This window comes from Mesoplodon densirostris, chromosome 6, assembly GCF_025265405.1.
Source record: "Mesoplodon densirostris isolate mMesDen1 chromosome 6, mMesDen1 primary haplotype, whole genome shotgun sequence".
In the NCBI taxonomy this organism is placed as follows: Eukaryota; Metazoa; Chordata; class Mammalia; order Artiodactyla; family Ziphiidae; genus Mesoplodon; species Mesoplodon densirostris.
Genome location: NC_082666.1, coordinates 45,719,920 through 45,741,360, shown reverse-complemented (window position 1 = coordinate 45,741,360; position 21,441 = coordinate 45,719,920). Strand labels below are relative to the sequence as shown.

Below are 21,441 nucleotides of genomic sequence, written 5' to 3'. Positions count from 1 at the left end.
TTTGCTAACTATTTTGATTCTTCAGAGAGAACTACTAATAATAAAAATCTAAAAGGTATATCCTGCTGTGATAACGTCTTTATTGCCAAGGACTGTATTACTGCAGGGTGGAGGTGAGTGAGTGGTAAAGGGATTTGCTGGGGATGGAACAGGAGCTAGCCATTTTCTGTCATTTCAGTACTTTCTTCCAACTCTTAGGCCCATGGGACCCAGGAGCTGGTCCCCCCAGTCTGCCCTGGTTTTCGGTTTGTAAAGGCAGGGGTAGACAAGGGTCTGTTTAAACTTGACCCAGCCCAGTTTCTGGGTCAAGGACATAGACATATGCCTTCCTGCAAGACCGACTGTGGCGGTGAGACAGGCTGGGCCTTGAAGGGGATCACTCAGAAATGAGGAACAAACTCTTTGTCCTCTGAGCAGCATCATGCATAATTATGTGTTCCATAGGCAGGACTGGGATTCAGACTGCTTTACTAGCTCTCAGTAGTGCTGATGTATCTGATGGCACTAGATTTATCCCTAGAGTTTCTTGTCCTTATACTTAATACTGTCCCACAGTCCCTCCAGTGCTCTTGGCTTGGATGGGTCTCTAATTTTTTTTTAGTGATCACGTGAGGAGCAGGTACAGAAGCTTTGGGCTGGGAAGCACCAAGCTGGAAAGAGGCTGCCCTCTGCTGGTCAGATCAGGCATGGCCATTGTCTCAGAAAGCCCCTCTTCTGGCCTTTAAAATTAATTAAACCCTTCTTTTAAAACCTGTAAGAGTTATCCTTTACCTGTAGGAAATCAAAGTTTCATACCAAAATGGTGTCAGGGCCAAGGGCTTTGAAATGAATTTCAACTTGATCCAGGGTGGCCTTGGTTAAGTGGGCCACCTGGAGGCCACTTGGTATTTCTTAAGCTTCTTTCTGCTAAAAAGATACAGAAAGAACTCACATGAAGGTGTGCGTGTATGTGTGTAGAACTGCTTTAGAGCCTCACACTACTGACCAGAGCACTCAGTGCCAAGACCCTGAACACAGGCCATTGAGGGGGGAGTAGATGGCCAGGGCAGTCCCGGATGAGGGTGAGACTAGGGGACAGACTTGCCTGAGATACTGCAGCTCTTCCACTATTCCGTGAGGGAGCGTGGGGGTGAGGATTCACAGACAGGAGCCAGGAGCATGACGCAGGTGGATGGTCCCAGCACAAGGTAGAGATTGGAAAAGAATAATGCAGTGACGCGAGCTCCCTCTTCTGTCTAAATACTGGATTGCAGGGAGGGAAGGGAACTGGAAGCATAAAGCCTGTCCCACATCTGCTGCTGTTAAAGACATCAAAGTTTATTCATTTCACATTTTCAAAAGCTACCTAAAGTCCCAAATCAATCTCCAAGGGCTGATGGGGCAGAGCTCACCCTCCCCCACCCCACTAGCACCAATGTTTTAGTTTTTGACCAAGTCCTGGAGAAAGGCACAGAATCCAGCTGATAAAACCTCTGGGCTCAGCATGTTATCTTCCCTAGCTTGTGACCTCAACACAACCTCTGTTACCACTGACCATCCCCCCATCCACTGATCCCCAAATTTAGAAACATCTACAGGGTTATTAGACCTAACTGTTTTTCCACAGACAAGGGGTTGGTCAGTAAAGGCAAATCCTCCTCCAGCCCCAAAGAAAAGGGAGGGGACTATTAAGTTTTTCAGGCTGATCTGTCCTTCCTTACAGATGCTCCTGTGCTTAGAATTGAGGGACAGATGCTCGGCCCTGAGAGAGGGGCTGGGACCCAGCCAAGGCCACGTGTGGCTAGGGAGAGGCCAGCATGGGCAGGACCAGGGAGTGGGTTCTGATATCTGTAGGGGGACCTGGCAGAGGGCCCTCCAGCTCTTGAGAGCCCAGCCACCACATGCTGGATCTTGTTCTAAGACACCGCTGTCCTCTCAGGGGCCGCAGCTCGCCTGTGGCGGGCCAGGTATAGCTGCAGCTGGCTCCTCAGACTCTGGATGCACTTGGACTTCAGAGCCATGATTTCATCTAACTGGGTCACAAAATCTTCAAAATCCTGGAAAGGAAACAGGACAAGTGGAGCTTTTGCTGTTGTTGCCAGATCAGCTTTTCTAGTCCCTTCTCTTGTGTGAAGATTTCAGAGCCCAGGCCCTTCCTCCAGCTGGAAAATCTGCAGGACAGTCACCATGGCACAGGGTGGGACCACTTCTCTACGAAGAGAGGTATTTTGCAGGGCAGAAGGGTGGTTTCGTAGAAGTACCTCTGGTCATGAGGCAAGTAAGTCACTGTTATCATCACAGGGAGGGGCACCGACAAGCCACTAGGAGGGCAGAATGGCAAAGAACAGAGGCTGGAAACATTTTGGCCTGGGAATGGGGAGTGTAGCACCATCTCCCACCTGTCCTTGCACGCCCTCAAGCCAACTCAGAGGGGTGGCAAGAGCAGGTCCAAGGCCTCAACAAGGCTAGAGTGTGACAGCAGACCCTTTCTGCACACACAGCTACAGCAAAAAAGGATGTCTGTCAAACCAGCTGCAGGCTAATTCCCAACGACCCCTGAGAGTCTGGCCAAGACCACTTACATTAGGAGCCAGCTGGCTCATCAGGGTCTCCTCCTTGAAGCCCAGCTTGGCCATTTCATCCAGCTGTTCCTGGTGTGCTCGGATGAGTACCTGCCTGGGAACCAGAGGGGATGCTGTGGTCCTCCGGGCCTCCCGTCTCTCCTGGGCAGCTTTCTGGAAGTGAGCCTCATTTCCAGGCCAGGAGCTGCTTCTGCCCAAAGAGGCCGAGGCTGTGACCAGAACCAGCTCCCCAGCACCTCCTGCCCCTCACCCATTCTTTTCAGGCCTTGTCAAGGGGCTAGGGGGCTACAAATGAGAGTCTGGGAAGAGATGGGCTTCTGGAGCTGCCCCCTGCCTCCAGGTACACTGAGGCACAGGGCTGGATGCTGCTTCTCCTCCGCAGGAGCTGCCCACATCTTCCCTGCAAGAAAGCTCAAGGCTGTGCCACTGCAGCTGGCACACTTGGCACAAGGTAGAGCCAGCCACCTAGCCTGCTGTGATTTCTACTTTCTTTGGAGAGTTCAGGGACCAAAAAGCAAGGGGGTTTGAGCTAGAAGCTGGAGGATCTGCCTTCTGTCAGAAGAATCCAGCTGATAAAACCTCTGGGCTTAGCATGTTGTCTTCCCTAGCTTGTGATCTCCAACCTCTAGGCTACCACTGACCACCCCCCCATCCTCTGATCCCCAAATTTAGAAACATCTACAGGGTTATTAGACCCAACTGTTGTCAGACCCCACTGATGGATAGAGACCACGGAAACAGCAAGACTGTCCACCTTGTAGAGGTGGGCTCCACCGCTGCACATCCCTACACGCCCTTCTCTTTGCCCAAGGCCCAGGCCTGAGCCCCAGCGAGCAGCTGGCAGACGGTCTGCCCAGGTATCAGGAGCCCTAGCAGAGGGCCGCAGCCTCACAGAGGAAGCATCTGTTCCCACAGGCCTGCCCTGCCTTCCTGCTCCTGGGCCTCTGACGCTGCTAGACCTCTTCCCCTCCTTTCTCTCATATTCTCAAAGGCTCTCTCATTCTGCTGTACCATCCACAGCCTCCTTCGGGGAAAGCAGCACAAATCACCAGCCCCTGTTTTTTACCTTCACCATCTTGGAAGGTGACCAGCCTGCCTTGGCTCTGGGGTCACAAGGCTGCTGCTGCTGCTCTGTCCCTGGGGAGCACTTCCAGGAACACAGACCCAACAGAATGAAGAGGATTCTGATCTCACCATAGGTCTTAGGCTTGCTTATAGGGTCAGATCCTCCCTTCTTTCACTCACATCTCAGCTTTCCCAAGCTTCTTTCACTCACGTCCCACCTACCCTACCTGGCAGGCCTGCTCCAATACATTTTATTCCTGCTGTTCATGTCAGATGCATCTAGGCAGGCTCCCTTGAAAAGGTGGACAAAAAGCCTTTCTCTGAGCCAACCACAGCCATTCCCAGAACAGACACAACATTCAGCTGTAGTGGGAGTAGGGGTGCCAAAGGGGCTCAAGTCTAGGTAGGAAAGTCCAACTTACTGTGCGTGCTCCAGGATGGGCTGACGGAGTGTCCTGGCAGTCTTGGGAGAGCCTAGCCTTGCTAAGTACCTTGGGATTGGCCTGCGTTTGAGCCACGCGATGTCCTCATTGTAGCAAGACAGCTTGATGGGGTCTGTGGACAAATCCAGCTCCTGCCAGCCAAGCCCTGCCAGGTGCTTTCTCTCCTGGGCCCAGGGCTGGTCAGCCACATCACTACTTCCTGTTTGGGGGGTGAGTGTAGGCCCACAGTGGGGTCCCCCGGTATGTGTGGTGAGGAAGGGTTTTTCTGGGAAACCCTGGGAGCAGCCCAGCTCTGTCTCAGCATCGCCATCGTAGTGCCCCTGGGAGAAGAGTGCAGTCTCTCTGCTCTGACAGGGCTCCTCCCCCAGGTCAGCCTCCCTGTTGGGCAGCTTGTCAGGTGGGTGCTGATGGATGGGTGACAGGGACAGAGCTGGAAGATCACCCCCAGGCTTGCTGTCGGGGGGAGATGATGAGAGCCACAGGTGCTCAGTTGCTGAAGACATTGGCAGGTCTGCCTCTTGATCACCAGGTGACACTGTGTGGCCCACAGCTGGCCCCCCTGTGTCTGCTGCCACTAGACTGTGTGCAGTTCCATCCTGGGCCGACTGCTCCAAGGGAGGAGAGCCCTCATCGTCTGGGCTCTCCAGGAGAGACACGGTGAGGGGAGCCATCAGTCCAGAAGCATGCTCAGAGCATGTGCCTAGTTCCCCTCTAGAGTCTTCTCCTTGGAAAGGGTTACCGTTTTTCATTGCTATGGTCACCACAGTTGGGCGATCTTCACCGACTTCTCTCAGAGGTGTGCTCACTGTGTCTCTTTGGTCTGGGGATCCAGGAACTGTGATGTGGGATAGTGAGAAAGCGCAACCATCTTCCTCCAGGGATGGGGAGCTGCCCTCAGCTTGCCGAGGAACCTCATTTTTGAAGGCATCCTGTCTGAGGTCAAAGGCTGGGCTGACCCCCCTTTTCTGGTTATACACAAAGTCTACCTGTGAGCAGTAAGGCTTCTCTGCCAGGTTTTCTCCGGGAGGAGGCCCTGAGGAGGTGGAGTCCTCCTCTCTGCTCCAGTCCAAGGGCACCTGACTTGGGCTGTGGCCGTGATCAAGTGCTATCCTGTGGCTTGCAGCGTCCCTGGAGTACATCCAGCTTCCAGTTAGACCCTTCTCGTCACCTTCTGTCCTGGGGCTAAAAAACAGACTCTGCCGCCTTTCGGCTACCTGCTCCTCAGGACCTTGCTCCCTCTGATGAAGGAAGAACGAGCCTTCGCTATTCTCCAGAGTGTTTCCCTGCTTTGTGGTCCTCTGACAGGAGACATGTGAAAAAGAATCTTCACTGAAATCACTGTCATCAAGGTCCTCAGCTTGGGCGCCATCATGGCTCTCACAACAAGAGTGGAAGGGAGGAGGGGTGTCATTCTGGAGCTGCCCCTCTGGAGGCCGGGACTGGCATAAAAACCTTTCCAGTGGTTGGTACTTTAACTTCTGTTGGAGGAGAGGTGGCTGCTGGAACTGCTGGTGATAAAAGCGCAAATGTTCCTCCCTCTCCTTCTGATGTGGAGGGATGTCTGTCCAAGCTTCAGAGGCAGGCCTGGTAGGTGTGCCCCCCTTGCTGCCCTGACTGTACTCTACTAAGTGGTGGACGTTGCCAAAGGAGAGCTCAACTCGTGACACAAACTGCTTTTGCACTGGCTGCACAGTCTGCACTTTCTTGCACCGGGAGGGCAGCTTACCACGGACTGCTGCTTCTCCTGGGCCAGGGGCCCTGCTTCCCCACCGGAGGGCAGTTTTGTTGCCGATTGGATTTTTCTCAGAGCATGATGCAGCTGATTCTTCTGCCCTTTTTTTGGCTAAATGTCCAGGCCGCATGGTTCCTTTGACAGAGCTAGTTTGAATGACCCACTCTTGGGGAGGACTCCCTCTAGAGCCACCCCTTTTACCAGGAGCCTTAGGTACAGAAGCAAAAGGGATATTGGCTGGGTGACTGGCCAGAGGATGGGCCTTCGTTCTCGTGGAGCCAGGTGCCACTGTGAGCGACTGTTGGAGCCCCAACTTGACTTTTTTCGGAGAACACTTGTCCCCTGGCAGGGCCACAGGAGAGCTCTGAATTCGTTTCGGAGAAGAGTTTCCAGATGTTCGATTTCGACTGCTAGCTGAAGTGCAACATTTAATGCCTTTCTTTAGTTCTTTGACCCTGTAAACGACCATTTTATGTTAAATGTGCATTCTTGCATGTTCTGTACCTTCTTTCCTATAGCTTTCAGGGAAAACAAAAACCAAAGAAAACTATTACAAGGACTGGGAATTACTTTTTTTTTTTTTTTTTTGCGGTACGCGGGCCTCTCACTGTGTGGCCTCTCCCATTGCGGAGCACAGGCTTCGGACGCGCAGGCTCAGTGGCCATGGCTCATGGGCCCAGCCACTCCGCGGCATGTGGGATCTTCCCAGACCGGGGCACGAACCCGTGTTCCCTGCATCGGCAGGCGGACTCAACCACTGCGCCACCAGGGAAGCCCCTGGGAATTACTTTTTTATCTGGGAGAGAATTGGAGGAAATGGGGAGATTCTATTTCAGCATGAAATACCTCTCTTTACCTGAACAAAGAAGACCAGTGTCTTCTCTCAGGACAGTAGTGTGCATCCAGTATTCCATGATCAGGAGAGTTTTGGAACTACCACAGTCCCATGTGAGGGCCAGGCCAGAGGAGCTAGTCTCAGAACTGTGCCCATGCAGGGCCCATGCCACGCTTCCTGAAGATCGGCCAACTCAGGAGCCTAGTGTCTACCCCTTACCCACTCTTCCATAATCAGAGTCTTCTTTTCCCTGCAACCACCTCCTTTCAGGCTTCTCTGAGAAAATGAGTTCCCTCGAACCTGCTGGGCACTTCAAGAAGCAAAAGCCCTCTGGAAATAAGCAGGCTTGTGTTAATTCCATTAAGGGAAAAATGACCTGTCTATTCACAGGGTTTCTCAACCTTAGCACTAGTGGTGTTTGGGGTCAGATAAATTCTGTGTTGTGGGGAGCTGTCCTGTGGAGTGTTTAGCAACCTCCTTGGCTTCTACCTGAGATCCCAGCAGCATTTCTCCCCAGTCACAACAATCAAAATTGTCTCCAGACATTGCCAAATGTCCCCTAGGAGGCAAAATCGCACCCTAGATAGAGAAATGGAGAACCATGCTCTATTTTACAAGGGAATTTTAGAGAGCATGGAAAAATCCAGAATTAAGTCTCTGCTAGGATTCAGTTGCCAAGATCAGAGTCTCTCTCTCTCTGTGATACCTAAAACAAAATACAAACAGTGTAAGAATTTGGATTTACAAGGAGACATCAAGTAAAATGTGACTCTCCAGTGGTTTGTTCGTAGATTCTCTGTGGAAATCCCCTAGGTGGGAGCAGTACTTCTGTCTGGGAGCTCCCAGAAAATGTCTTTTCCATTGTTTTGATTTTAATCCACTCAACAGTAGCCAAATGACTCCTCTGGCCATTACTGAAAACCAAGATAGTAAACCTGACACTGAGATTTGACTTAAATCTTCCTTTTAGGTCTGAGAGGCAAGGCAAGCAGATAACACAGTAAGCAAAGAGACATAGGATGTGACTAAAGACACATGAATTGTGTCCTTGGGCCTTTGCTGAGGTATTGCAGTAGGGCATACATCCACGGAATGGGTTGAGAGGTCCCACAGCAAGTCTAGATGGTTCCAAATTACTTCCTGTTATAAAAATCTGAGCTATTAGTTTTGTTAAAAGAGAAACACCAGGCTTCCCTGGTGGCGCAGTGGTTGGGAGTCCGCCTGCTGATGCAAGGGGCGCGGGTTCGTGCCCCGGTCTGGGAGGATCCCATGTGCCGCGGAGCGGCTGGGCCCGTGAGCCATGGCCGCTGAGCCTGCGCGTCCGGAGCCTGTGCTCCGCAACAGGAGAGGTCACAACAGTGAGAGGTCCACGTACCACAAAAAAAAAAAAAAAAAAGAGAAACACCAAAATTTCCTCCTAGCAGTCATAGTAAATAATTCTAGAAACCTGAGGGTGCCGGAAGAAATCTTACAGGTAATTTGGTCATTGATGCTAAAGGCTTCCAGTGTACTCTACCTTTTTTTTTTTTTTTTTTTTTTTTTTTTGCGGTACGTGGGCCTCTCACTGCTGTGGCCTCTCCCGTTGCGGAGCACAGGCTCTGGACGCGCAGGCTCAGCGGCCATGGCTCACGGGCCCAGCCGCCCCGCGGCATGTGGGATCTTCCCGGACCGGGGCACAAACCCGTGTCCCCTGCATCGGCAGACAGACTCTCAACCACTGTACCACCAGGGAAGCCCTGTACTCTACCTCTTACCAAAATCACTCCTGTTACTGAGTTCTCTTCTGATACACCTGTTAGGGGTCCAGCTGGAACTTTATTTTTGGACTATTTAGCAACATTCTTCTAGTATGTGCAGAGATGAAAATTTTAAATCAGGGGAAAATTTTAAATAAGCAATAAAATCATCCTCATCCTGTGTGTGTATGGATTGTTACCAACAATTAATTTAAACACATAAAATAAATAACTTTCATATTTATTTTCAATAATTTGTCAGACTGCTTTAAATGGAAGAGATTATTTCTATTATACTTATTCTGTTTTTTAACCAAAATTATTTCAAATAATTTCTCAATCGTACTCAATACATCCCCTCTGAGAAAGGGTTACTTTCATCCTCCTTTACTGAGGCGCTGCGAGGAAAGTCTTGTTCTCTGTTCCTTAATGATGTTCTTACTTCAAGTACTTGATATGTCTGTGATTTGGGGAGTGAATGGGGTTATGAAACAAGATTGACTCAGGGTTAATAATTGTTGAAGCTGGGTAATGGATACGTGGGGGGAAAGTACTTGAAGCCATACTGGTTTTGGGGAACAATTTTGGATCATCCCATGTCTTCTACCTGATCTCAGTCTTCATTGTCTTCTAGTAGTGCTAGGGTGCTGGCATTAGGAAACCATGCAACAAGAAAACCTCCTCTATGGGCTTCCCTGGTGGCGCAGTGGTTGAGAGTCCGCCTGCCGATGCAGGGGACGCAGGTTTGTGCTCCGGTCCAGGACGATCCCACATGCCGCGGAGCGGCTGGGCCTGTGAGCCATGGTCGCTGGGCCTGCGCGTCCGGAGCCTGTGCTCCGCAACGGGAGAGGCCACAGCAGTGAGAGGCCCACGTACCACAAAAAAAAAAAAAAAAAAAGAAAAGAAAACCTCCTCGAGGAAACTTATTTGGGGGACATATTATAGGCATACTTCATTTTATTGTGCTTTGCTTTGTGGATAGTGCATTTTTTTTAACAAATTGAAGGTTGGTAGCAACCCTGCATAGAGCAAGTCTATTGGTGCCATTTTTCCAACAGCATTATTTTTAAATTAAGGTATGTATATATTTTTTAAAAAATCACTTTACTGTGATCTTTGATCTGTCGTGGTGGTCTGGAACCAAACCTGCAATATCTCTACAGTATGCCTGTAATATTCCTATTGTTAAAGTTAACATATAATGAGTGCTCACTATTTGCCAGGTGTGGTGCCCTTCAAACATATCGCATCAGTGATTCCACATAACTGTTATATGAGATAGGTGCTATCATTATCCCTGTTCACATTAAGGAAATTGGGGCCCAGAGAAGTTGCCAATTTGTCCAAGACCATTCAGCTAGCTAGTGGCAGAGGCAGGGTATTGGCCCAGATAGTCTAACTCCAGAGTCCACTCTGGTAGCCACTTTGTAAATGATCTCTCCTATTTAAATGAGATAAGGTACACAGAGAACCTCACACAAGCCCCCAAGCCCAGGAGGAGCTCCTCCTTTCATTCACAAATATTTATTACACATCTACTAGGTACCAAGTACTGTCTGGGCAGGAGAGATACAGTGGAGAAAAAGATAAGGTTCCTGTTCTCACGGAACTTAGATGGTAGCTTATCTTTCCTTCCCAATGAGTTTCATAAAATGCCATGGATACTAAAGATTCTTCAACAGTAATTAAAAAAAAAAAAAAACAGGTTCCCCTCAAATAGTTTGTTAACTTTGGAGATGGATTCTTGGGAGACTGAAGAGGAGGTGTTGTAAGACAGGACCAGCAGCAAAGCAGCCAGAGGAAAGAATGGTAATGAGAGCATTTTCACACGTGCAGGAGACACTTGACCCCAGGGTAAGAGATGGGAGGGACCCTGGCAGATACCAAAGTCACTAGAGCCCTGACCTGGCAGTAAGAGGTGCTAGTTCTGACACCAACTCCCAGTGAGCCCTATTAAAGTTTCCACCCTTTTCTGGGCCTCAGTTTCTCCTTCCATAACACAAGGTTGGTCTCTTCTGGACCTACACAGCTCTGAGTACTTCTGCCTTGACAAGTAATAGGTATTCTATCCCTAATAATTAGAGCTGAGGCTAGCAGGAAGAAAACCTCACTAAGCCTTCCACTCTGGAAAAATATTTCATCTTCCGCTAGCCACTTAAACGCCACTGATGGGGAATTCCCTGGCAGTCCAGTGGTTAAGACTCTACGCTTCCAATGCAGGGGATGCGGGTTTGATCCCTGGTTGGGGAACTAAGATCCCACATGCCGTGCAGCGTGGCCGGGGTGGGGGTGGGGGAAAGCCACTGATGAAGTTGTCTCCTAAACAAGGGAGCGTGTCACCTTCCTCTTGTCACATTCACACTTGTAAAATGGCAGGGCCTCCTAGGTCACATTCTCCAAATGACCAATTGCACATTCCCCTGGCAGTAGGATGACTGCCCCAAGAACAGGCTTGCGGAGCTCAAGGTCAGATCCTTGTGTGTGTATCACACACACATACACACATGACCTGCCACCTGAGGGGGACTCACCGGTCAGCATAGCGCAAGGTATTCAGAGTGTGTTCGGTGGCCACATGGCTTGGCGAGATGTTGGCGATCATGCAGGTTTTGGCACTGCCAATGAAAGAGTCCTTCAGAACCTGTTTGAAACAGAAGGCAGGTCAATGAAGTCAACTAACCAAGGGCCTACTGACTACTTACTGTGTGCAGGACACTGGGCCACAGTCACCCTCACCCCCTTCTATAAAAAGGTAATTCACAAAAGGAGAAACATAAACAGTCAATAAACAAAAGAAAAGGTACTCACTTCACCACTAATCAAAGAAATGCAAACAAACCATTATAAAAAACTAAAATTTTTGCACCTATAAGATTAAGACTCATACTACCCTGCTCTGGTGAGGGTCTAGGGAAAGGGCGCTCTTGTACACTGCTACACTGCCCGTATACCACGTAGCATGAATTGGTACATGCCTTTGGGAGGGCAGTTTGGCAATATGGTAAAAATTTGGTAAAAAATGTTCACACTCTTGGTTTGGCAATCACACTTCCAGGACTTTATCCTAAAGAGATAATAATTGCTCAATTGATTCCCCCCCAAAAAAGTATACACAGGATATTCATTACCTTATTATAATAGTAAAATTTGGAAAATCTACAAGTCTATAAACAGGTAACAAACTAAGTAATTGTAAACTGCGTACAACCATAAAAGATAATTATGTATATATGTACTTAGGTACCTGGAAAGATCTAAAACTTATGTTTGAGTGAAAAAGGTATATTATTCTGTAAGTGGATCCATGTGTGGAATTATTTTTTTAATTAAATAGGACACGATTTCTGGGGATGGAGGACATGTTTTGAAAAATAACAAAACCAATGTCAGAATCAGGACAACCACCTATAAGAAGGGTTTCCTGGATCCCTGGTTGAAATCATGTTTGAGAAGAAACAATCTAACCCAATTCTGACTAGTAAGGAGCTACGTTATTATAGGTTCTGCCCCAGGTCCTGTGGGGCTGCCGGTCTAGCTGCACAGGGTGAAAACCTCTCCCAGAATACAAAGATCCTCACCTAGACTGCCTTCTACCTAGTCTGTCCCTCCTGTGCACAGGATTTGGTGCAGAAGGGAACCAGGGGTGCCCATAACTGTCTTCACAGCTGTTTGTACCTAGGCAGACCCCTCCGTGGGCCACTCTTCCGCAGCTATTACAGATGCGCACTTATTGGCGTCTCCCATTAATAAAGAAGCACACTTTCGTGACAGAAAAATGGAAGAAAAGAATTACCTATGGTTCTACCACTCAAAATAATCAGCTAACATATGCATGATTTCTGTGTAGTTTTTTCTTCTCATTTCATATCTTTGAACTATAGATCTTGGTCATCTTTCCTGTCAGGACATGTCAAAAATCTATCTCATTCCTTTTAAGTGCAGCTATTATTTGTCGTCTTGAAACACTGGTGTAAGTCTTACAACTAAGAAAGTACCAAGTACAGCTGCGCTACCATCCCCTTCAAAGGCTCAGAGACTCCACTAAATCAACAAGGTTTCTTTACATTAGAAATAAGCAGAAAGCTGTTGGATGGTGACCACTGGCGCCCCACAGGGAGCCTGGCTGCTTTGTACTGCAGGTATCTCTGCCTGAGGATGCCCCTTTCTTCTCCAAGACTGAGAGCTCCTGTAGGGAACATGACTCCTCCCCCTCCTCTCTCTGCCCCCCTCCCCCTCCCCCCTCCCTCACTCCAGGGAGCATCACGCCTTGCTGGCTGTGGACGCTCTGCTGAAGGAATAAATGAGTGGAAGAAGGAACACATGAGTGAACCAGAACTCAAAGCTCATATATAACTTTACCTGAGTTAATTTGCTTTGCCTGAAGGGAGTGTGAGTGTGTTCCTGATCCAGTGCACGGATACATTCCTTCAGCTGCAAAGTGGCAGAATAAGAAGCACATCAAATATCACATGCAAAGTGAGAATAACAGATCATGTTTTTCTTAAGTAAATCACAGTCATGCAATTCCCCAAAGGAAGTCAAAATGCTGTGGTAGAACGAGAAAAATCAAGCTAGACTGGGAAACATCATCCTGTGCTAGCTGTGCCTAGTTAAGGGTCCCCCAATTTAAAGGCTGTGATCCTAGAATTAGCCCTGATAGCGTAGAACAGACAAACCCAGGGACATTCCCACAGGTCCCAGAGTCCAGCTTATGTGGTGGCAGTTCTGGCTTGCCAGCTCCCTTTCGCTCCTCTTGTCACACTCTTCCCAACTACAAGATGCACTTAAATAGAAAAATACTATACTACTCCCCTGCCTCCCTGCTCACACATGCACACCTATAGGTATGGACTCAAGTGCAGATTCAAGTTGTCTGGATGGGACAGGAGAAATTCTAGAGTCAGAGCTGGGAAGGAACTGAGAAATCATCTAGGTCTACCTCCTCATTTAAAAAAAAGGTGGGGGGGGGCTTCCCTGGTGGCGCAGTGGTTGAGAGTCCGCCTGCTGATGCAGGGGACACGGGTTCGTGCCCCGATCCGGGAAGATCCCACATGCCGCGGAGCGGCTGGACCTGTGAGCCATGGCCGCTGGGCCTGCGCGTCCAGAGCCTGTGCTCCACAGTGAGAGAGACCACAGCGGTGAGAGGCCCGCATACCACCAAAAAAAAGAAAGAAAAAAAAAAAGTCAGTATTTAATAAATAAATAAATAAATAAATAAATAAATGGGGGGCTGTGGCCCAAAGGCAAGGGCATGTCACTTGCTCCTGGGCAGAGCCCCTCAAAGAAGTGCTCATTGGACATCACTAGTGCCAGCAGAAACCTGCATATGTAGATCTCTAGGGGCGACATGCCCATCAGAAAGAGCAGGGGTTGGGGGGACAGGATCAGGGAGGAGAGATCTTCTATTTCTGAGTCCTGCATCTCCGCTAAGTGGCAGTAAATGAGAAGAAAGGGAGAGAAAAGAATGGAAGGAATCCCTTGGCAGTGCCAGTTCTGGGAGTTCACCAAGAACAGGTAATTAGCTTTGAGAGTCTGCTGTGGCTGTTCTTGGCAGCAGCTACAGATGCCCACAACTAACCCCTCTCTATCTAAGAAGCTGCCAGGTTATAAGAAGGTATAAGGGAATTTCCTCTTTTATCACAAATCAGTCCAATATCCCCAAACTTTAGCACTGGGAATATTCTCTAGAAGGGACGAGCAGGTACCCAAACCTGGTCCCTGAGTTACACCTGCCCCTTATGTACTCAAATCCAAGTGTGGCTATCAATCTCTATGAGCCTTTGGGTCCCTTTAGCCTTGAATCAGAATGGAAAGTAGACTTTACTAAACTCTAAGGGAAAACCAAGGGAAATAACCAGGAAAGAAAAAGCGGCACCTTTGTGCACCTCACAAAGCACAAGATTTTATTTTATTTTATTTTTTTCGGTACATGGGCCTCTCACTGCTGTGGCCTCTCCCCTTGCGGAGCACAGGCTCCGGACGCGCAGGCTCAGCGGCCATGGCACACGGGCCCAGCCGCTCCGCGGCATGTGGGATCTTCCCGGACCAGGGTACGAACCCGTGTCCCCTGCATCGGCAGGCAGACTCTCAACCACTGCGCCACCAGGGAAGCCCATCAAAGCACAAGATTTTGATCCTATTCTATAAGGCTTGTTCTCAGGCCCCTTTACATGCTATCGCCCATGTGAGATAGACACAGTCAAGCCCCAGAGGGTTCTCCAACTTCACAGGTATTTCTTAGGTTTCTTGGTTAATTCCTGGACCATAAATTTAAATATGAGAATCAAAGATTTCTAGCTAGAGGCTGTGGACCCTTGGCCAATTCACTTAACCTGAGCTTCAGAATCCTGATCTATAAAGTGGGAATAAGAGAACCTGCTTTGTTGTGAAGAGTAAACTGACTAGCATATAGTACGTGCTCAAATATATTGGTTCTGGGGCTCCTTGGAGAAATGGTTGATTCCAGGGCTAGGGCAGGGAAGAGTGTGTGACACCTTATAGTGCCAAAAGACAAGGAGCTGCTCAAAAAATGATGGGGGCATGTCAAAAGGATACAGAAACCAACTTGAAAGAACTCCCAATGGCCATCTGGGATAATTTGAGCAAGAAAATAAATAATGATAGAAATGGATTCTAATTTAGCAAATAAAAGAAATATCCATTTACTATTATAACTAAATAACCAAATAAATAAATTAAAGAGAAAAAACAGCTCTTTTTTTACAGTAGCATTCTAACTAATTAATGTAGAATGACGAACATAGAAAATCCCATCAGGTAAACACCACAGTAATAATTGTTGCAGGTAAGAATCATCAATGGATACTAAAATTAGGCAGCAAAAGCATGATGTAAACAGGATATTTGCATAGTTTCAAAGTATCTCTCCATAAGATACTTATTACAAAGGGAATAATCATAACTTTACAGTGGAGTAACCTAGCACAAACCACCTTAACTCAGTGATCAAGTTTAACATCACCAGTAATAAGACATATTGACTGGTACGATACACTGAGAAGCGTACAACTTCTGTGGTATTCTTGCTAAAAATTCATTATCTCAATCTAATAATGAGAAAACATTACACAAACCCAAATTCAGAGACATTCTGCAAAATAACTGGCCAGCATTCTTCAAAGGTGTTAAGGTCAAAATTGACAAAAACTGAGGAGACTACAGACCCATGATAACTAAATGTTATCCTGGACCCGAAAAAGAACATTAGTGGGACTATTGATGAAATTCAAACAAGGTCTGTAGATAGTTAATAGTATTATATCAATGTTCATTTCCTGATTTAGATGACTATAGTTATGTAAGATGTTAACATTAGGAAGGCTGGGTGAAGGAATGCTACATGTTTATTTCTGTAACTTTTTTAAAATCTAAAATTATTCAAAAATTTTAAACAGTAATACAAAGATGCTGATTCTCTCACTTCTCTCAGCCTCCCAATTTATCCCTCATGAGGCCTGGAAATAATGTGTCTAGCTGGAGATTTCAGTTCTGATCAAAAGGACTTAAATACTGTGGAGGGGCACAAGACAGGACTATGCATCTATAAGAAGGAATGAGGGTCTCTGTACACAGCCATGGAGTGAGCTCCAGGATACTGTTAAGTGAAAAAAGTAAAGTGCTTACAGTATGCTACCTTTTTTTTTTTCCTCCTGAGAAAGGGGTGAATACAAACATATATATTGGTAGAAAATCATTATCTAAGGGGAGGGAGGTAACAGGATGGAGAGGACAGGGTTGAACACTAGACTTTTCTGAATGTGGCTTATTTTATAACTTTAACTCAATACAAAATTTGTAAGCTTAAACACACAGAGAAGAATTATTTCAAGTGACTTTGCAACACAGTATTATGACTCTACATCCCTAGTGGGATACAATTTAAGGGTAAAAAGGAAACTGCAAAGAAATCTTAATCTGGATTCAGTAATCATATTATGAGTAATAGTAACATGATTTGGGTATACATATATACTGAAGTAGAGCAAATAAATTATATTAATGTTGTTAGGAACTAAGAATTTTAGCATAAGAGAAAAGGGAGAGAAATATAAATTTTAAAAAGTTAAGCAAAAATCCTGCAGTCTTAATTTTGAATTAATTTATTAGTACGAGTCCCTGATATACTTTTACCTTAAAAAAAAATATATAGGGCTTCCCTGGTGGCACAGTGGTTAGGAATCCGCCTGCCAATGCAGGGGACACGGGTTCGAGCCCTGGTCCGGGAGGATCCCACATGCCAGGGAGCGGCTGACCCCGTGCACCACGGTTGCTGAGCCTGCACTCTGGAGCCCACGAGCCACAAGTACTGAAGCCCACGTGCCTAGAGGCCCAGCTGCGCAACGAAGAGTAGTAGCCCCCGCTCGACGCAACTAGAGAAAGCCGCGCGCAGCAACAAAAACCCAATGCAGCCAAAAGAAAAAAAGAAAAAACCTATTTCCAAGCTCTGTCCACCAAAAAGGCCTAGAAGCGAGGACTAACAGTGGTAGTAAGTACCACTAGCACTCTAAATGGACTCTAAATACCATTTCCCTCTAAAACCAAGGCTTGTTGAAGAAATGGCTGATTCAAGGCCTGGGGAAAGAAATGTACAAGATGAGCCTACAACATCTTGTCATACCAGAAAGCCAGGGACTAGTAGGAACATATTTGAAAAGACTCCCACTGGCCAAAAATGTGTAATTTAAGAAGAAGAAGAAGAAAAAAAAAGATGACAATGTTTATAAAAATATGAAAACAAACAAAAAAATAACAACAACAACAAACTCATGGTCATGTTTAGGTTACCAGGACATCAACTCATTCTGAAAACTGGTGAGTGAGGCAAAAAATCAAGCATTTATCTTGCCTCCATTGTATGAATTATATTTCAGGATAATCAGATAGTTGGGGGAAAGTTCTTTCCAGTTAATAAATACAGAAGGAATACTAGAATTAGAATATCACCATTTTGGAATCCCTAATGAAGCAATGGATAAAGGTAATAATGCTCATTGACAGCTGCTAAAACCATAAGGTGAAAAAGGTTGACGGAAAACATAGTAATGGAGGAATTAGACTGATAACACTTCAAAATCACAAAAAGAGATTATCAGACATTCTGGACGACCTGATGTGTTCCTTTAGAAAGTCTAAGAACTACTCATGAATTATTCTTGCCAAAAAAACAGAACTTAAATCTGATCAAGCCTCTAGATCAGCATTTTCCCAATCAAAATATGTGAGCCACAAATACAAACCATATATGTAATTTTATTATAATAGCCATATTAAAAAGAAATATAACCATATTAAAAAGAAATAAAACTAGTATGTATAAAATAGAGAACTAATAAGAACCTGCTGTATAGCACAGGGAACTCTACTTAATTTCGCTGTACAGTAGCAACTAACACAACATTGTAAGACAACTATACCCCAATAAAAAAAAAGAGAGGAAAAAAATAAAAAGAAATAAAACCAGATGAAATTATATATTATATTAAACATATAATCTTAATTGTATATTATATTAAATGTATAATCTTAATTATATATTTTAGTTAATCTGACACATCCAATAATATTTTGGCATGTAATCAGTATGAAAAAACATTAATGATATCTTACATGCTTCAATGTGTAATTTACACTTAGAGTACATCTCAATTCAGACTAGCCACATTTCAAGTACCCAATAGCCACATGTGGCTTAGTGGCTCCCATCTTGGACAGCACAAATATAAATCTTAACCACTTTATAGAAAATAGAGGATAGAGTACCATGTTAAACATCAACATGGGATGCAGTTAGCCTAATCCAGAATGTGGGAAATCTCATAAGTCAAGTGACTGAGTTTTCTTCAACAAATACATTAAGATTAAAAAGAGAGAGAGAGAGGGGAAGAACTGATATGGCATGAAAGAGGAATATCAACCAAAAGCAATCCGAGGATCTTGTTTGTATTTTGATTTGAATAAATCAACTGTAAAATGACATTTATGGGGCAACTGGTAAAATTATAACACTTACTGGATAACAGGTATCATTAAATAATTATTTCTTTAGGTATGCATGGTATTATGTTATATTAAAAAATAAGAGTCCTTATATCTGAAATACATCATTAAATATTTGTGGAAGAAATGACATGATGACAGGATTTGTTTTAAAATAATTCAACCAGGGGAAGGAAAGGGTTGGTTAGACTTTTCGCATGTTGAAGCTGGGGGACAAGTATTTGGGAGACCATTATACTATTTATTCTACTATTATATGTTTGAAAAAATAATTTTAAGACTTGATGAGAGGGAGAAAGTGTACCTAAGTTAACCATTCAAGCAACTGCAGAAATACTTCTCTGTTCCTAATTGTCAGGGATTGACCAGAGGAAGAGAAGGCAGGGAGAGAAGGAAGAGTTGTCGAGAACTGCCGAGAATCTGACTGGGCACCCTTCGTCTCTGTCTCCAACCTTGGAATTCCACTGCCTTATTCCACCCCACCCTCACCTACTTTGGCTTCATGTAAAGAGGGGCAAAATCTCTCAAGAATGATTTTTAGATTAAAGGTTTTGAACAACTTACAGCCAGAAGACTCTGGTTTATTTCTGCACCTTCCATCTTTGTCTGTCTATCTGAGTCTCTGGCATCTGCTGCTCTTTCACTGCCAGCCAAGTCAATAAAAGAGATCCTAGAGAAAAGACACAGCAGGGATGACTTATTTGGGGCTTTGGTTTATTTTTACATCAGCCAGCATTTTGTGACCCCAGGAAGAAATCAACACTGACCCATCCTCAGGAAAGTAAAAGATATTACTGTCAGCTTCCCAAAAGTATTGCAAGATTCTAATCTGTCAGTTACTGCTGGCACTGTTCACTTAGACCCTTCTGTTGGTTTTAATCATTTGTGAGAAAGTATGACTGAAATTAATTAAACATTCTTCCCATAAGGCTAAATGACCACAATGCAAATCACTTAGGTGACCACTTAGATAATTAAATAGAAACTTCCATGGGCTGCTTTCCAGCAAACCCCCTCTCCCTGCAAAAAAAAAAAAAAAAAAGAAGACTCATTACTCAGAGGTGAGATAGGTTCATCCATCATTGTGGCAGAGTTTGCTAAGATAGCACCAGAGAGGCAATGAATGTACCCAGTTGTCTTATGGCTTCTTTCAGGAAGGATGGATTAATTTTCTTTCTTTCTTTTTTCTTTTTTTTGCCTGTAAGCTCTCTGAGATGCATTTCCTACTACTCCTCTGCTGATACTGTTTTTCACGTTAGAAGCAATCAATGTCCCTTTTAATAACTTAGGGTTGACCAACAATAGGTCATTACTTCATGGTTAATCAACTGATGGCACTTTAGTACAATGATTTATTTCAGAGTTAATAACTCTACTGTGTATCCCTGAAATAAAGAACTCCACAGTGGCAGGATGTCCTGTTGTTGACAACACATATTTCAAAGTCACATTAGGGAAAGGCACACAATGCGATTCCCTGTGTATTTCCCGCTCACCTGCCAAATGTCCTCTTGGCTGAATCTTTGATCTGAATTTGGATGATAGCATGAGAGCGGGAGGAGTCTGCATTAACTCCAGTGGCCCCAGTGCTGCGCTCCTTGCTGCCCTTCAAGATCACCTGAAAATAAAATCCACAGGGTGACTTCTGCAAGGAGTAAACAAAGCCCTCTGGCTCCTAAGAGTTGGCTGAGAGCAGTAGAGACCAGACATATAGCTTTGTTAGTAGACTGCAGTCCCTTCCCTCTATGAGGAAAGCTGCCTAAACTCTAAATCATACAGAATAAGTACCCAAGAGCAATGAAAACAATGTGGAATACTAATCTTGGGGGAGAACATTCAATAGCTCAAGAGCTAATTTACTTCTTGATCTCATATCCTCTTTTTAATATCTTTGATGGATTTATCCTGACTAAACTCCCCAGGGCATAACTTGGCTCCAAAGTAAGGTCCCATCATACCCACCTGTCATAGTAGGACAGCAATGTGCATCGCAGAATGAATGATCACATCCCCCTGCTCCACCACGATGCAGTCATAAAGGAGACCAGGACTGATGTGTGGGGACATGGAAGTGATGCGTTATCGCAAGTACCATAAGCCCATGATTTCCCTTGAGACCACTGCCCCTCCAAATGGGAGTAAAGGCTAACTTGGGTCCCTCTGGCCACAAAGAAATGGGGGAGAAGATGTGAAGCCTCAGGAATGGCCTCAAGCCACTGAAAACACAGCCATATAAGAATATCCTGCCCTGATTTGGGGGAGTGTTGATCACTGAGAATCAAAAAGGTGAAGAACATTAAAAATATTTGACAGAATCCTCACAGTAGCCTAAGGTGAAGTGAGTATGATTATTATGCCCAATTTACAGCTGAGGAATAAATTCAAAGGTTGATGTGCTCACAAACAGCTGTTTTGTGGCAGAACCAAATTCCACATCTAGTATGTCTGATTCCAAAGCCCATGTAGTTTCTACTACACTGTGGGGCACTTAGGACAAATTCATCTATTTTGCAGTGAATTAGACTAAGAAAGTCCTATCTAATTTTTTTCTCAATCTCTCAGAAGTTTAATTTTTATCATATTGAACATAGCTACAGTTTCCAGATTAAGAGTCCAAAAATTGACAGAGTCAAACCTTCAACAATAGTCCATAAAATATCTTAACAAACAGGGGTAGGTACTTTTAAAAAAATTAACTAACTAATAATAAATTCCTCCATGGCCTAAGCAATAGTTATGTCTCTAAAGATTATCAGTGAGATTCAGAATTGTATTTTAGAATCAAATTTAGAATCAAATTTTAAATGCACTCATTTTGTATATAGCTTGCTAAACATTTAAAGGGACTATCTGATGAATCCTTTTGTAAAGAGCAGAAATTGTTAATTTACAAAACTGGATTATCAACTGCATGGATAGCATGTTGCTGCTAATCAGAAATCAGAAGAATTAGAGTAGTAATCCCTTATACTGAGTGTGGCAACTGTCCCCCCCACCAAAAAAAAAGCACTGATAACTAAACCTGGATGCTGGCTAGGTCACTTAAGGCCAA

The 21,441-nt window shown here is 45.2% G+C and overlaps 1 protein-coding gene across 3 annotated transcripts in view; it reads right to left on the bottom strand.

Annotated features, from left to right (window-relative positions):
- Positions 1-8: 8 nt before the first annotated feature.
- KIF24 (kinesin family member 24) overlaps positions 9-21,441 on the bottom strand; it is a 59,830-nt gene continuing 38,397 nt past the window's right edge. For 2 of the 3 annotated variants that reach the window (XM_060101791.1, XM_060101794.1), the window contains 7 exons: positions 19,886-20,007; positions 18,954-19,059; positions 12,732-12,803; positions 10,904-11,013; positions 4,049-6,256; positions 2,562-2,655; positions 9-2,036 (listed from right to left, as the gene is read on the bottom strand). In XM_060101791.1, the coding sequence (XP_059957774.1) occupies positions 1,896-2,036; positions 2,562-2,655; positions 4,049-6,256; positions 10,904-11,013; positions 12,732-12,803; positions 18,954-19,059; positions 19,886-20,007 (2,853 nt within the window). In that variant the 3' untranslated portion in view covers positions 9-1,895. The other variant, XM_060101792.1, reaches the window with a different exon arrangement.